Source organism: Solanum dulcamara, chromosome 5, assembly GCF_947179165.1.
Source record: "Solanum dulcamara chromosome 5, daSolDulc1.2, whole genome shotgun sequence".
Taxonomy (NCBI): domain Eukaryota; kingdom Viridiplantae; phylum Streptophyta; class Magnoliopsida; order Solanales; family Solanaceae; genus Solanum; species Solanum dulcamara.
The window spans coordinates 4,402,205-4,418,442 of record NC_077241.1 but is presented as its reverse complement, the minus strand read 5'-3'; the positions used below and the strand labels follow the sequence as shown (position 1 = coordinate 4,418,442).

Here is a 16,238-nt window from a genome sequence, read left to right as displayed (position 1 = left end):
GAAATAGTAGTAGTAGTAGTAGTAATTAAGAGAAATGGTATATCAAAAATGACTAATCCAAAAATATTATTCAAAGATATCGATTGTATATATTAAGAGGATATATAGAGACTATTTTATATACGATGATTTGATTAGAAAATAAGAGAGTAACTAATCAAATTTAACTAACTTTTAATTGGTTACAATAACTAATTTTCTAACAGACTATGTGAATGTACACTTCTATCCTTTTATCCTTCAACGTCGAGCTTCTTATTTTGTTATACATTTTCACTTAGCCATTTATTATTTTAGTGTTTTTCTTGAAATAATCCATCTCTGATTGAAAAAATAAAGTAAACATCAAAATTAAATTATCTTCACATTTACCAGATTTAATCAAGGAGTATTATCCATATCTTATTGGTAAAATTGAGAATTATAAAGAAATGGGAATTAACATAAAATGTTAACGTTAAAATTTGATAACATGGAAGACCACTAGGATCCTAGAAAAAGAAAAGTTGAATATATATAAAACAAAAGTTTTTTAAATTTTTGAATTGTATTTGTAGATTATTAATACAACATTTCTTTTACAATCTATTCACTATTGTAAATTCAAATTTGAAACAGAAAATTTAAAGTTTGAAAAATATTTCAGGTGAAATAACAAGTTTTTATTTAAATAACTTTAATTTTTTCTTGAATGAAATTCATGTGTATATACAAAATCAAATATTATTTTTTTCAATTTCAACTCACATGACTTATAAACTTCTAGTTCCAATTCTAAATCATTATTAAACACATAAAAAATATTTAAGCATCATATAAAATAAATATACTTCTCATGAGGAGGAATAAAAGATGAATAATAGCTAGCCAGGCCAATAGCCAAACTCATTACATGTATAACTTGTCCACCCCCCACCCCACCCCCTCCACAACTAAAATCCTTAATGCTTAGTGCAATCAATAGGCAAGAATGAAACTTTGTTGGCAACAAGATCAAATCCAATTAACAAATTCATCTGTGTGAAGTTTCCCAAAATTGAAACTTCCTCATCAGGCACCATTGTAAAACAAACCAAACCTTCAGCCACTTGCACAAATGTGTTTGTTGGTGACAACTCTATATTTGCATTTGTAAAATGAGCTACAATCTTAGGAACAACGATAGTGCTATTCTTAGATGCGTAACATAACTTACAAGACTTAGATAGATCGTGTTTCCTAGTAGCATTAATAGAAACGATCAATGTTTTCTCCAAATTTGCGTAAAAATCAGGAGGGACAAATGTAAGTGTTCTACCTGAATCTATGATAATATTACCTTGAGTATTGGAAGTAATTTTAGAAGATTTGAATGGCAAAGTCTTATTTCCAATGCTAATACTTTCCAAAGATAGAGAATAGAAAGATTGAAATTGTCATGACCCAACCCCGTGGGTCGTGACTAGTGTACGAACTGGACACTCATCAACTAAACATAATATGGGACTTGAGGAAATAGAATGTCATCACGAAACTATCCATATTTATATATTAACGCAACCTGTCTCTTGAGGAGTTACAACATCAAAAGATAACATAGTACGTAAGCCAACAAGGCTATCATAACGTATAGGAAGGTCCCAACTATACATACGCAGGCTGACAAGGCTGCCACTACATACATCATCCCAAAATATGCATACATGCAAGCCAGCAAGGCTACCACTACAAAAGGGAACGTCACCATAACATAAGTCATGCTAACATAGACGGACAATGTCTATATACAACCCACATATACGTGTACAGACCTCTAAGAATATTGACAGTAACATATGATGGGATAGGGCCCCGCCGTACCCCTGGATAAACAAATATATACATCAAAATAATCTATACCAAAAGTCTAGGCTCTGGGATAATGGAGCACTCCAAAATAGTTGAGTGGAAATTCTCAGTCGGTGGATCCCCGAACGAGTATCTGTACCTGCGGGCATAAAATGCAGCCCCCCGAAGAGAAAGGGTCAGTACGACATATGTACTGAGTATATAAAGCATAACATATCATAAATGATATCACATCTGAAGTAGAGATTCAGGAGACGAGTACGTAAATCAAGAAATCACTATACCTGTATTTTATAACAAAGTCATACCTATCATTGTCATATGCCGTACCCGGCCCATTATGGGACTCGGTGAATAAAGTTGTATCATCATATTATTATATCATCACATCATCATATTGTCATATACAAATACCTTACCCTGCCCTCTAGTAAGGGACTCGGTGAATAAAGTTGTGTACACACATACCGTACCCGGCCCGTCGTGGGACTCGATTTAGAATTAGGAATTAAAGTTTTCTACTTCGTGTCCGAAAATGATCCCGTCTTTAACTTGAGTCGATTCTCGTTCGAATGACTCGACGTATGAAAATACGGAATATAACAAATTCGAAATTAAAAGTCCTTGAATTTATGTCCATTAGCTCACGAATAGTCCAATGCACAAAAATATGGAATATAACAATTATCATGTTGTTTATGACCTGCTTTGAGCCTACTTATAGTGATAAAAGGCGATGGAGTGGTCCTTCCATGTGTCCACCACGTGTCAAGCTCTCTACTTGCGGTCAGTACCTTTGTTCAGTAAAGTAGTCATATCTCTTGATCCCGATATCAAATAAATTCCCACGACCTGTGGTTGGAAAGCTAATCCAATTATCTACAACTTGCATTTCAGGAGTTTTCCCAAATTCCCAAAAAATGATGGTTTATGGTCTCCCCAAGTTAGATCACCCGAAAATATAACTTAAAAAAAACATCTTTTTGGAGGGCTTACACTTGGATTTGTCTCAAGGGTCCTTCTTGAGTTTTGTTTAACTTCACATATATTGTCCATATAACTTATCATATATCCTTTTTATAAAAATCCCATCATGTGGGTCCCATCTCAGCTTACGATTACGAGGGCTATATATCTTTTAACATATCATTTCAATCATATTGTATGAACTCCAAATATTATACTCATGCTATCCTCATGCTACTACATTAGAATTTCATCGAGCTCACATCAAGCCATTTATAGCCTTAGTAACACAAAATTTTCTGGGGTGTAACTGAAATTTTATCAAGGGAATTGAAACAACGTCAGGACCTGACACGATAGCAGCGTCACCAAAGTTTATGTGACTAGTTGTGTTGGAATTAGTTGATGATGATTCCAATAGAATCAAACAATAAGATAATTTCCCTTTGATTTCTTGATTCATTTGGTTGACAATTGAGACCTTGCCACCACCTAAGCCAACAATGCCAGAAGTGGCATTAGTGAAAGTGCCCCTATTGGTATGTCCACAACCAAAGGCAATATTAAGAATTGAAACATTTTCAACAAATGTGAAAGTTTCAATAGAAAAATCACCTATGGTATAGGATTTGTCACCATAAATCTCTTCATAATTACATGTATCATTCTTACATGAGAAAAATCCTATATTTTGACAAAGTTCATTGTTACAATGAACAACTTTATAAGAAGAGTTATTCTTGGGATTGAAAATAGGTGCCAATTGTTTGAAGCAATGAACATAAGGCTCACATTGTGTCCATGTCAAGTCACTACCAGTCTCAGCAATGACAAGAATGTCTTTTGGAGGAGTTCCAATTGAGATTTTCATGAGGTATTTACCTTCAGTTGTAGTAATAGTTGATTGGATTGAATTAACGGGACATTTTTTAAAAAAGGTTGCTCGGGAGAATGACCGATAGAAGGCATTTTGAAGGCGTTCAAATGGAGTGTTTGATGGATTGTGATAAGGTAAAATAGGAGAATCATGGTGGATAAGATCGAGAGTGAAGCCATTTACAGTACTTTTACGACAAGAACAATAAAAGAACTAACATAGGAATAAAAGTGAAAGCTTTAGTATTAATCTCCATGGCTGGGATTTGGAGAATTGACAAGGTTTTGGGAATAAAGGTTTAGTACCATTTTATAGGTAACAAAATGTATGTCAAGATTAATTAACTTATAAAAATTTTAAAATGTAATAGGGGAGAAAGTGAGATTTTGTTATCATTAAAAAATATAAGAGTATAATTAATGCAAGTCGTTGACTTTGTAAACACTAAATTTTGAACATTCTTTTGTAATATAGTGATAATTATAACAACTTTGAATAATTTTAGAGATTTCCCTCCGAATTTCACTTTTAATATATTCTATTATTGTTTGTCATATTAAGCTAGCCTATTAAAATATTTTAGTAATTCTTTTATGTAATTCTCTCTTTCTTCCTCCTCTTCCCAAAATAATAATTATTAAAGTTTTGGTCAAAAATATAAAAATTTATCCCTTTTTGATATGCATTTACTATACACAACTATAATTTAAAAAAATTATAATTCGTAGCTATAATTACGGTTTTATAGCAAAATTTTACTCAAGGTCAAGGGTATGTCGTTAATTTTAAATAAGGCCATTGAACTTTATCTAATAGAAGAGTAAAGTTATAAATTTTTTATTTTTGTGTCACATAAAATTAGTGAATTTTACTCATTAATATTGTAATAGTAAAGTTGCTAATCTCTTTACTCACTGCAAGTCTATAACAATAAAGTAATTAAACTTTACCCAGTATAATATACTAAACTGATCTTACTGTGACAAAATATGGGTTTTTTTTTACATGATTTAATTTTGTAGAAGCTGTTAATAAGTCATCATAAGAATTATAAACAAGGAAAAATAATCAGAACATCAAGACTAACAACAAATTCTCACTAAACACTCTTTAAGCACAAAATAAGAGGTTAAAAGATCATTACAAGCTAATTCATTACATGTATAACTTGTCACCCCATTCCAAACCAAATTAATCCTTTAATGCATAGTGCAATCAGTAGGCAAAAATGAAACTTTGTTAGCCACAAGATCAAATCCAATCAAGAAATTCATTTGTGCCAAGTTTCCAAAAATAGAAATTCCCTCATCAGGCACCATTGTGAAACAAACCAAACATTCATCTACTTTATGTAAATGTGTTTGTTATTGGCAACTCTACATCCGCATTAGCAAAATGATGTAAACAAAAAAGTCTATGTTAGTAAAATACTACGAAATTAATAAAGAAAAAGAAAAAAAGAAAGGAGCAATCTGCTTATTCTTCTTTTTTCTTAGTTGAAGTTCCTATATTGGTTTTTTCTTTCTTTCCTGATGGGGACTAAGAAAAGGAGACGAATATTGCTAAACAGCTGCAGCAAATAAGATAGGATCACTTCTAGCGGGACGGAACTCCACCAGACATAGAAGAAAGGAGTGTGCTGGTTGGAGTCATCATCTTCTTTCGAAAGGGAAGTACCATTTGCTCAGTCTTGCATTCATCCCTTGAGTAAGAAAGAAAGTCTCTCCCTCTTCAGAATTGGGGGAAGGAACGTCACGGGGGAGGAAGATAGAAAGGTAACCTATGACACCGGGGAATTACGCTTTTTCTCCCGCCTCAGCTTCGCGGATGTCTCATCGGTTTTTTACTTCGCAATAACTCGGGATTTGATCCCATAGAGATGATAAATCTTTGGCCTGTAAATTCAATGAATGAATATTACCGAGAGAAAATAAAAGATTAGTGAGGTAAGGTCTATAGACTGTAAGGCAGAAGGCTTGAAAGGAAGAGCACTCCTACTTACTTTTGGGAGAAATCCTAGACACCTTAGACGTGGTATGGACCAAAGCAAAGGTTCTGCTGCTATCGACACCTACCCAATTAACCAAAAGTATAATCGATCGAGAAGGAACGAAAAGCCAAAAGTCAAGGTGCATAGCGTACCAATAATTGTACTAATCCAACCGCATATGTCTGCAAAATCTTTGGAGCATCGATAGTGCCATTCTGAGACTCGTAGCACAACTTAAGAAACCCAGACGGATCGTCCTTCCTAGTAGCATTAATTGAAGACACCATTAATGTTCTCTCCAAATTCGTGTAAAATTCAAAAGGGACATAAGTAAATGTTGTCCCAGAATCGATTATAATGTTACCTTGATAGTTGGAACTAATATTAGAAGATCTGAATGGCAAAGACTTATTTCCAACACTAATACTTTCTAAGGTTAGAAAATAGAAGTTTGGTTGCTCTTCGCTTATTATCAAGGGAGTTGAAACGACATCAGGACCTGACACGACAACGTTGTCACCAAAGTTGATGTGACTAGTCATGTTGGAATTAGTTGATGATTCCAATGGGATGAAACAATATGTGAATTTCCCTTTGATTTCTTGATTCATTTGGTTGACAATTGAGACATTGCCACCACCTAAGCCAATGATGCCAGACATGGCATTAGTTAAACTACCGCCTATTGGCATGTCCATAACCAAAAGCAATGTTAGGAATTGAGATATTTTCACCAGAAGTAGAAGCAAATGTGAAAGTTTCAATAGAAAGATCACCTATGGCATGAGATTGGTCGCCATAAATTGCTTCATAATTACATGTATTATTTTTACATGTGAGATATCCATCTTCTTGACAAAGTTTATTGTTACAACCAATAGTTTTGTAAGAAGAGCTATTCTTGGGATTGAAAATAGGTGCCAATTGTTTGAAACAATCAATACAAGGCTCTCATTGTGTCCATGTCAAGTCACTTCCAGTGTCAACAATAACAAGAATGTCTATAGGGGGAGTTCCACTTGAGATTTTCATGAGGTGTCCACCTAGGGTTGGAGTAATACTTGGTTGAATTCCATTAACAAATTTATTCTTGAAGAAGGAAGCACGGGAGAATGACTGGTGGAAGGCATTTTGAAGGCGTTCAAATGGAGTGTTTGATGGATTGTAAAAAGGTGAAAGAGGAAAATCGTGATGGATAAGATCGAGAGTAAAGCCATTAACACTTTTACGACAAGAAACAAAAGAAGGATGAAATAAAGATAAAAGGACTAACATAGGGATAAGAGTGAAAGCTTTAATATTAATCTCCATGGAGAGTTGACAAGGTTTCGGAGAAAGATGAGAAATTATGTAAGATTAGACAATGTTCAGTAGTACCATTTTATAGGTAACACAATGTATGCCTAGACTAATTAGTATGAGAATTAATTAAGTCAAAAAATGTAATCATAAAAATAGGAATAATTTTACGTTCATCCATTCAAATTTGATTTCATAATAGTAACTTCTTCAGTAATTTACCATATTTACATTTATCTTGTTTTAATTTTTAATATTAATCTTTTAACTTATTTACCATTAATGAAAATAATTATAATTTAACTAATTATTTATTTATTCCTCCACTTTCAAAGAAAATAATTTAAGCTTTGTTCAAAGAAATAAATTTTTACCTATTTATTGAATGACACTTTCTTTTTTCAAATTTTAGCAATCTCAACTTCTTTATTAGGATTTCTTCCGAATGTGTTACCTTATTTGGATTCTACCACAATTATGTCTAATTCAAAAATGGTTTCTTGGTACAAAAGGTGGGTTTTTTTTTTGGTGGAAAAGAAATCTTTTATATTTATCTTTTTTTTGGGGTGGGGTTTTATAAATAGAAGATATTTTATTCTCATATAAAATTCAATAGCATCCACGATATAATCCTTGTATGAGGTTGAAGCCATGTTCAAATCAAATTGCTACCAATTTTCATGATAATGAAAAAAAAAATTAAAAAAAAATAATCTGAAATACTACATGTAGAGATATAATTTCAACCATATTTTCAATAATTTACTTCATTTTTAATAATAAAAATCAATTTTTAATTTGTGCTAATTCTTAACACTTGGGATCCAATTTCAACTTATGCTTATTTTTAAGTAAACTTTACCTAAATCTCATAATGGAAAAGTCTAATTACTATACATTCCTCATTGTACCAAAATTACCCGATATCCCCTTTTTTCCAACTTTTCTGATACATTAATTATCTATAGAGTAATTAATGAAGATCATCTATTTATGGATAGTATCTTAATATAAGGTATGATTGGTTCTTTAAATCAATTACTGATCTAATTAATGGGATTAATTTGGTTAAAAAAATAACGGTTGTGTACGTGAAGATTCAAGCCAAAAAACAGAGCATAAATTCAAATCAAATTCGATTTCAAATTTTTTTTCAATTTTGGTGATACATAAGTTATGTATCTGATACATCAACTTTAGATGTAGAATACTTAATGCATATCAGCTATTTATGGTTAGTATTTTAATGTAAGTTTTGATTGGTTATTTAATTGAATCACTGATCTAATTAATGGGATTAATTTATTTAAAAAAGCAACTGTGATGTTCATGAAGATTCAAGCCAAAAAACAGAGCATCGTCTCGAATGGAAAAAACAGAGCATCAATTCAAACCGAAGTTGATTTCAATTATTTTTTCACTTTTGCTGATACATAAGTTATGTATCTGATACATAACTTTAGCTATAGAATAGTTAATGCACATCAGCTATTTATGGAGTTAAAAGTGAGATAAGGTATGATTGGCTCTTATAGTTCCGAATCTCAATGGGTGGGACGGAATCTTCTTGATGATGTATTTCATTCCCTGCATTGACATGAAAATGGTTAAATACAACTTGAATTTTATACATAAATACGATGTATCATATGCATTAAAATATCTGATGCATGAGATGAGATTCTGATACATACAAAAGATGTATCAGAAGCAGTTATATATTATATTCTGATACATAAATGTAGATGTATCAGAATCATTAAAACTTGAAACAACAGAAAATGACACTTAAACATGATGTATCAGAAATAGTAAATCTCCAAAAAATTGCATTTGAAAAAGACATTATGTATCTGATACATAAATGTAGATGTATCAGAATCATTAAAACTTGAAATAACAGAAACTGACACTTAAACATGATGTATCAGAAATAGTAAATCTCCAAAAAATTGCATTTGAAAAAGACATTATGTATCTGATACATAAATGATATGTATCAGAATCATTAAAACTTGAAACAACAGAAACTGACACTTAAACATGATGTATCAGAAATAGTAAATCTCCAAAAATATTGCATTTGAAAAAGACATTACGTATCTGATACATAAATGATATGTATCAGAATCATTAAAACCTTCACAAAATTTTCATTCTAAAAAAAAAACTTAATTGAACACATACCTTTGGGAGATTAGGGCGTGTTGTAACCCCTTCAATCTTGTTGTCTATTTCTTTGGGTGCATGTTTAACTGTAGCTTTCGACTTCAATTTCTCACGTAGCTTATTCATCACTGCTGGATCGTTACGATGTTTGGATCTAACCTCGTCGTAACCTTTTCAAGACGAATCAGAACCAGGTGAAACAAGAATTCCTTAATTTTTATTGGACTGTTTGAGACCATGAACAGATTCCATATGTATCATTGAAGGTATGAGAAACAAAAATAGAAAGATTTACAGAAGAAAGCAAATGATAAAAATTTTAGAATATTTTTCAAAGATTTACAGAAGAAATCAAAAGATACAAATTTTAGGAGAAATCAAATTGAATGAGGATGAAGTGAAATTCCATATAAGAAAAGATTAAAATATACCTTAGTTGAAATCTTGAAATTGATTAACGGTTGAAGAGGATCAAATTAACTAGAGCAAATTAGGGCGAGGATGAAGAAGGAGGCGGATGTATTAGTGAGGGAGAGAGGGAGAAAGGAAAAAGAGGGATTTTGAAAATTTTTTGGTGTAGTAGGGAATAAAAGTAAATATAGCATCTTAATATGTGTAAAAGGGTAATTTTCCCTATTTTTAATGCATGAGCTCCACTTTCAACCCTTCTCACTTTTAACTCAAGGCTTCAATACCCGTTCTTATTTTTAATACACAAGACTTCAATTTTTAATTTATATCAATATTTAATCATGAACATTATGTGAAAAACGAAGATCCAAATTATTTTATCACAAGACTCCAACGAAGATTCAATATATATATATACACCCCATATGACAATTCTATTATAGTTATCCATAAGTTTTAATTTGATGAAAAGTCATAATTCTCTTTTTCATTATTTAAGAAAATATTATATTTATTTTTATCGTTAATTGCTATTTTTTAATATATATTTTGTGTTATTAATTGACGCAACATATACGTACACCATCATTAGAAGAACATGCATTGTTTCCATTTAAATTGTAACATTATATACTTTATTTATTTTGTATGCAATTTTTCATAGCATAACATGTGTTACGTAGGGGTGTACATGGACCGGATTGGTTCGGATTTTTTATAAACCAAACCAAACCATTTGTGTCGGGTTATTAAATCTATAAACCAAACCAAACCAATAAAGTCGGGTTTTTCGATATTAATTTTTCTCGGGTTTTTCGGGTTTTTTCGGGTTATTCGGGTTTTTTCGGGTTTTTCGAATTTCCATAGTATCTAATAAAAAACAAAGACCGGTGATTCTTAAAAAGAATTCTAGTACAAAATATCAACATATAAGATGGAGGCAGAACACTGTTTGAAGTTTTAACTTTATAATATAACTTTATAAGATGAGCTTTTTTTTTTGTATATTATTTAGATGGGTTTCTCAAGTCCAAATCTAAATTTAAGAAAGAAAAAACAATTATGAAAAATTTTAAAAATATATTTATAAATTACATTTTAATAAATATTTTTATGTATAACATAATTTAAGAGTAGTATATCTATAATCGGGTCGGTTTGGGTTCGGTTTGACCTTTTTTAGTTAAAACCAAACCAAACCTATAATGGTCGGGTTTTTTTACCAAACACCAAACCAAGTCAAACCAAACCACTAGTCGGGTTTTTTTTCCGGTTTGGTTCGGTTTATCGGTTTGGTGCGGTTTATCGGTTTGCCCTGTACAGCCCTAGTGTTACGCATGTATTCTAAACTAGTTGGGGGGAAATCTTGGGATTTTGTAAATGTCACTTCTTGATTTGATTTTCCTTCGTTGAACACATAATAAATAGATGAGATCTCCATTTGTAAGCATTACATAGAAAGTATATATAAGACATCCATCATATCAAGAATTGACAAATAAAATTTGAATTACTACTAACAACATTAGTACTTAGTGCAATCTGTAGGCTTAAAGGACACTTTGTTGGCCTTAAGATCATATCCAATTAGGAAAATTGGCTTGTGCTAAATTTCCAAAAATAGCACTTTGCATGTCTCCAGATGGCACTATTGTCAAACAAACTATACCTTCCTTCACTTGTGTAAAAATGTTTGAAGTTGACAACTCTAAATCTGCATTTGTAAAATGTGCAACAATCTTTGGAACATCAATAGTACCATTCTCACTAGATTCATAACACAAACCAAGATTCTCAAAAGGAGAATCCTTCCTCGTAGCATTGATCGAAAGCATCAACATTGATTCCAACTTCAAGTAAAAATCGTCAGGCACATATGTTAATGTCGTGGCAGAATCAATTATAATGTTACCTTGATCATCACCATCACCAACGGGAGGAGAAATCGGAGAAGATTTGAATTCCACTGTCTTGTTTCCTACACTAATAGCTTTCAAATTTAGAAAGTAGAATGTAGATGATTCTTTTTTAATCAAGGGAGTTGAAACGATCCCATGACCAGATACAACCGCACTGTCGCCAAAGTTGATGTGACTAGTTGCATTGGAATTATCTAACAATGATTCCAATGGGATTAAATAAGAGAATTTCCCTTTGAGTTCTTGATTCATTTGGTTGACAATTGAGACATTCCCACCTCCTAAGCCAGTGATGCCAGAAGTGACATTAGTGAACATGCCACTATTATCATGTCTACAACCAAACACAATGTTAGGAATTGAAACATTTTTACTAGAAGTAGAAGCAAATGTGATTTCAATAGAAAGATCACCCATAGTGTGGGATTGCTCACCATAAGTCACTTGATAAGTACATGTATTATTCTTCATGACCTTACTTTTTAACAAAATTTATTGTTACAACCAACATTTTTATAAGAAGTTCTTGGGATTGAAAATAGGTGTCAATTGTTTGAAGCAATCAATACAAGGCTCACATTGCATCCATGTCAAGTCACCACCAGTGTCAGCAATGACAAGAGTGTCTATTGGGGGAGTTCCAATTGAGATTTTCATGAGGTATTCACCTCCAATGGAGTAAGAGTCGATTGGATTGAATTAACATATTTTTTCTTAAAAAGAAAGCCCGGGAGAATGACCGCTAGAAGGTATTTTGAAGGCCTTCATATGGAGTGTTTGATGGGTTGTGAAAAGGCGAAAGAGGAGAATCATGGTAGATAAGATCCAGAGTGAAACTATTTACACTTTTACGACAAGAAATCAAAGAAAGATGAAAGAAAAATAAAAGAACTAACATAGGGATAAGAGAGAAAGCTTTAGTATTAATCTCCACGGCTAATTAAGGAATTGGAGAATGATGAGAAATTTAGAGGAGACAATGTTTAGTACCATTTTATAGGTAAAAAAGATGTATGCCAAGAGACTAATATAGAAATTTAATTAAGTAAAAAAATGTATTTCAAGAGACTATATGGAAATTAATTAAACAAATGTATGTCTAGAGACTAATATAGAAATTAATTAAGTAAAAAAATGGATAGAGGAGATGGTGAGATTTTGTTACCATTACCAATTATACAAGAGTATGAAATACGAAATTTTGTAAAGTTGGATTTCACTTTCAATTGAAAGATATGTAATATATAATTATGTAATTAATAAAATACTATATCTAAATAGATTCATTCCATATATACTCTTTCTTTTCCTTCCATATTTTCTACTAGTAAGAAAATCCCACTAGTTTAGGAGTTAATTACTTAGATATACTATAATTTGCAATATTACGAATCTTATTAGATTTTGGTGTGTTCAGATATGTCAAGATACATGTATCTCGGGATAAATAAAGTCAAAATTAGGAGTATTTTTTTCTAGATATATTGTATCCAAGTGGATTCTCATGACTATGTGGATACATTGATAAATCTCGCTTGTCTCTCTTTCCTCCCTCCTATCTCGCTCGCCACTCTCATGTATCTAGTGTGATTCGCATGTATCTAGGATACGTGACTATCTCGCTCGATTCTCTCCTTATTTTTAGTGTATCTGTTAGCAAAAATACATGTATCAATCTATCTAAATATATGGTATAAAACTCTTAATTAGTGATAAGATACGTAATTATTTGAAAGTATAGATAGAATTAATATATATGGTATGGATGTATGTCTAATAAGGTAGTTTTTTAAAAAAAAATTCTTTGGAAATACAACTTGATAATCATAAAAATAGTGAATTTTACAAACATATATTCAGATTTGATTTCAAAATAGCAACTTTTTTAATAATTTGTGATATTACATTTACCTTATTTTGATGTTTTTATTTTATTTACCATTAAAAATAATTACTAATTTAACCAAATTGTTCTTTATTCCTCCTCTTTCCAAGAAAAAAATTTAAGCTTTGTTCCAAGAAATTAAATTTTCCTCCTTTTTTGAATGACACTTTCTTTTTTAGCCGTCTAACAAATTTTCACAATTTTTTTTGCATTCATAAAATGTGCAATTAATCTTGGGAGCATACATTTTCAGACTCATAACATATTTAAATCACAAGGGACAAATGCAACTGCTATGTCATAACTCAAAATCGATTATAATGTTACCATGATTGTTGAAATTGATTTTAGACTTATTTCCGATGCTGATACTTTCTAAATTTTGAAAATAGAAGGCTGGAAACTTTTGGCTTTTTGCAGCCAAATACGACAACATTGTCACCAAATTAAGTTGATGTGACTAGTGGTGTTGAATTAGTTGATGTTAATTCCAATGAGATCAAACAATAAGAGAATTTTCCTTTGATTTATTGAAGTATATCATCAAAATGAAATTCAAAAAAAAAGTAAAATGAAATTCAGTAAGAAAGTTAAAAGATATTCATTCCTTAGCATAAGATTGAAATAGATAAAAGACATCGAGAATTGATCAACAACATTAATTTGTATTAATACTAATTATAACATTGATCAAAAGACCAAACAATGAACAAGTAAAAAACTAAACACTAGTTAGTAAAGCCAAATTCCTTAGTACTTAGTACAATCTGTAGGCTTAAAGGATATTTTGTTAGCCACAAGATCATATCCAATTAAGAAATTCCCCTGCGCCAAGTTTCCAAATATAGCAATATCATCTGCTGGTACTATTGTAAGACAAACCAAACCTTCCTCAATTTCTGCAAATGTACTTGAAAGCGATAACTCTAAATCCGCATTTGTAAAATGTGTAACAATCGTTGGAGCATCGATAGTACCATTCTCAGACTCGTAACATAGATGAAAATTCCCTGATGGATCATCCTTCCTAGTAGAACTAATTGAATCCACCAATATTGATTCCAAGTTCAAGTAAAAATCGTTAGGTAGAAATGTTAACGTTGTGCCAGAATCGATTATAATGTTACCTTCCTCATGACTTTCAAAGCCAACCTTAGAAGAGCCAATTTTAAAAGATTTGAATTCCAACGTCTTATTCCCAACACTAACACCTTCCAAGTTCAAATAGTAGAAAGTAGATGGTTCCTTTTTAATCAAGGGGGTTGAAACGACGTTATCACCGGATACAGTGGCACTACTCCCAAAGTTGATATGACTTGTGACATTGGAAATTGGTGAATCTAATGGGATTGAGATCAAACAATAAGCGAATTTCCCATTGATTTGTTTATCCAATTGTTTGATAATTGAAACTTCACCACCACCTAAACCAATAATACCAGACGTATAATTATTAAACGTTCCACCATTGTCATGACCACAACCAAAGGCAATGTTAGGAATCGTGACATTTTCACCAGAAGTAGAAGGAAAAGTGAATTTATCAAAAGCAAGGTCACCAATAGTGTGTGATTGATCACCATAACTCATTTGATATTCACAAATATTTCCTCTCACACAAGAAGAACTCCATAATGATGTACATTCTTCAGTGTCACACCCCGCAGTTTTATATGTAGAGCTTTTATTCGAATCAAAAAGAGGGGATGATTGTTTGAAACAATTTTCACAAGGCTTACATTGTGTCCATGTTAAGTCACTACCCGTATCAGCTATGGCTACAATTTCAACCGGAGGGGTACCAATTGAGAGTTTCATGAGGTATTCACCTGGGATTGGAGAAATATTCGATTGAATTGTGTTGGGAGTAGCTAAGGAACTCTTCTTGAAAAAAGAGGCACGTGAAAATGATCGATGGAAAGCATTTCTAAGGCGATTTGATCTAGTGTTGGACGGGTTATAGAAGGGTGAATGAGGAGAATCACGATGGATAAGATCAAGAGTGAAGCCATTTCCACTATGATCACTTATTGTTTTGCGACAAGAAACAAAAGAAAGATGATAAAATGCGAAAAACACAAATGTAGAGAAAAGAATGTTAGCTTTAGTATTCATCTTCATGACTATATTGTTTATGAGAGTTGATGAAGAAAATTAGATTGTGATTAATATCATTTTATAGATGAAATTAATAGAGTGGGAAAGCAAATAAGAATATGTAAAGTCGAGGGAAATATGGGATATGGGGGGGAATGAATATTAATTAATTTAGAAGAAATCTTTAAAGATATATACCAAATGCAGAGTAGGAAATGAAACATTTTTATTTTTATTTTGAAATTAAATTAAATGAAGAGTTTCACCTACCATAAATACGAATGTTATTCACTTAATATAATTTTTTCCTTTTACCATATCTTCCATTAATTCATACCATGAGTATATGTACTATGCATTGATTGATTCCAAATATGTGAAAAAGACATAGTTTATTTTTACTTGTCCAATATTGATTTGATAAATTTCTTAAAAAATAATAAATAGAATGATAATTTTATTATATCATCCGTTGAACATAAGAAATTTAATATTTTAAAAAATAATTATATTTAATAATAAGAATAAATTAAGAACTGACTGATAAATTATCTTTCGATTATTCAAAATGAACAAGAGTACTATTTATAGTTCCTTAAATAATCATATCACAGCCTCTCTTTTTTTTTTTGAAAAATATACCAAAGCGGATATCAAGGTTTAATTGATTTTGAACCTTAATTACAATATGAACACAAATTCAATATCACAAGAAAATCAGTTTTATTAAAGGTAAAATATTTTGGACGTTCTGATCACACTAAGAAATAAAAGTGGAAATAATTTTGCGGTTTGTCC

The 16,238-nt window shown here is 31.5% G+C and overlaps 2 protein-coding genes and 2 pseudogenes across 2 annotated transcripts; all 4 read right to left on the bottom strand.

Moving 5' to 3' along the window:
• Positions 1-941: 941 nt before the first annotated feature.
• Positions 942-3,978, bottom strand: LOC129890025 (aspartic proteinase CDR1-like). Its single transcript, XM_055965512.1, has 3 exons — positions 3,949-3,978; positions 3,112-3,883; positions 942-1,414 (listed from the first exon to the last, which is right to left on the bottom strand). The coding sequence occupies exons 1-3, from the start codon at positions 3,976-3,978 to the stop codon at positions 942-944; spliced, it is 1,275 nt and encodes a 424-aa protein (XP_055821487.1).
• Positions 3,979-4,869: 891 nt separating this feature from the next.
• LOC129890020 (aspartic proteinase CDR1-like) lies at positions 4,870-6,971 on the bottom strand (annotated as a pseudogene).
• Positions 6,972-11,064: 4,093 nt separating this feature from the next.
• On the bottom strand, positions 11,065-13,779 carry LOC129890019 (aspartic proteinase CDR1-like; annotated as a pseudogene).
• Positions 13,780-14,093: 314 nt separating this feature from the next.
• On the bottom strand, positions 14,094-15,464 carry LOC129888367 (aspartic proteinase CDR1-like). The gene has a single exon (XM_055963355.1). The coding sequence runs from the start codon at positions 15,462-15,464 to the stop codon at positions 14,094-14,096; it is 1,371 nt and encodes a 456-aa protein (XP_055819330.1).
• Positions 15,465-16,238: the final 774 nt, after the last annotated feature.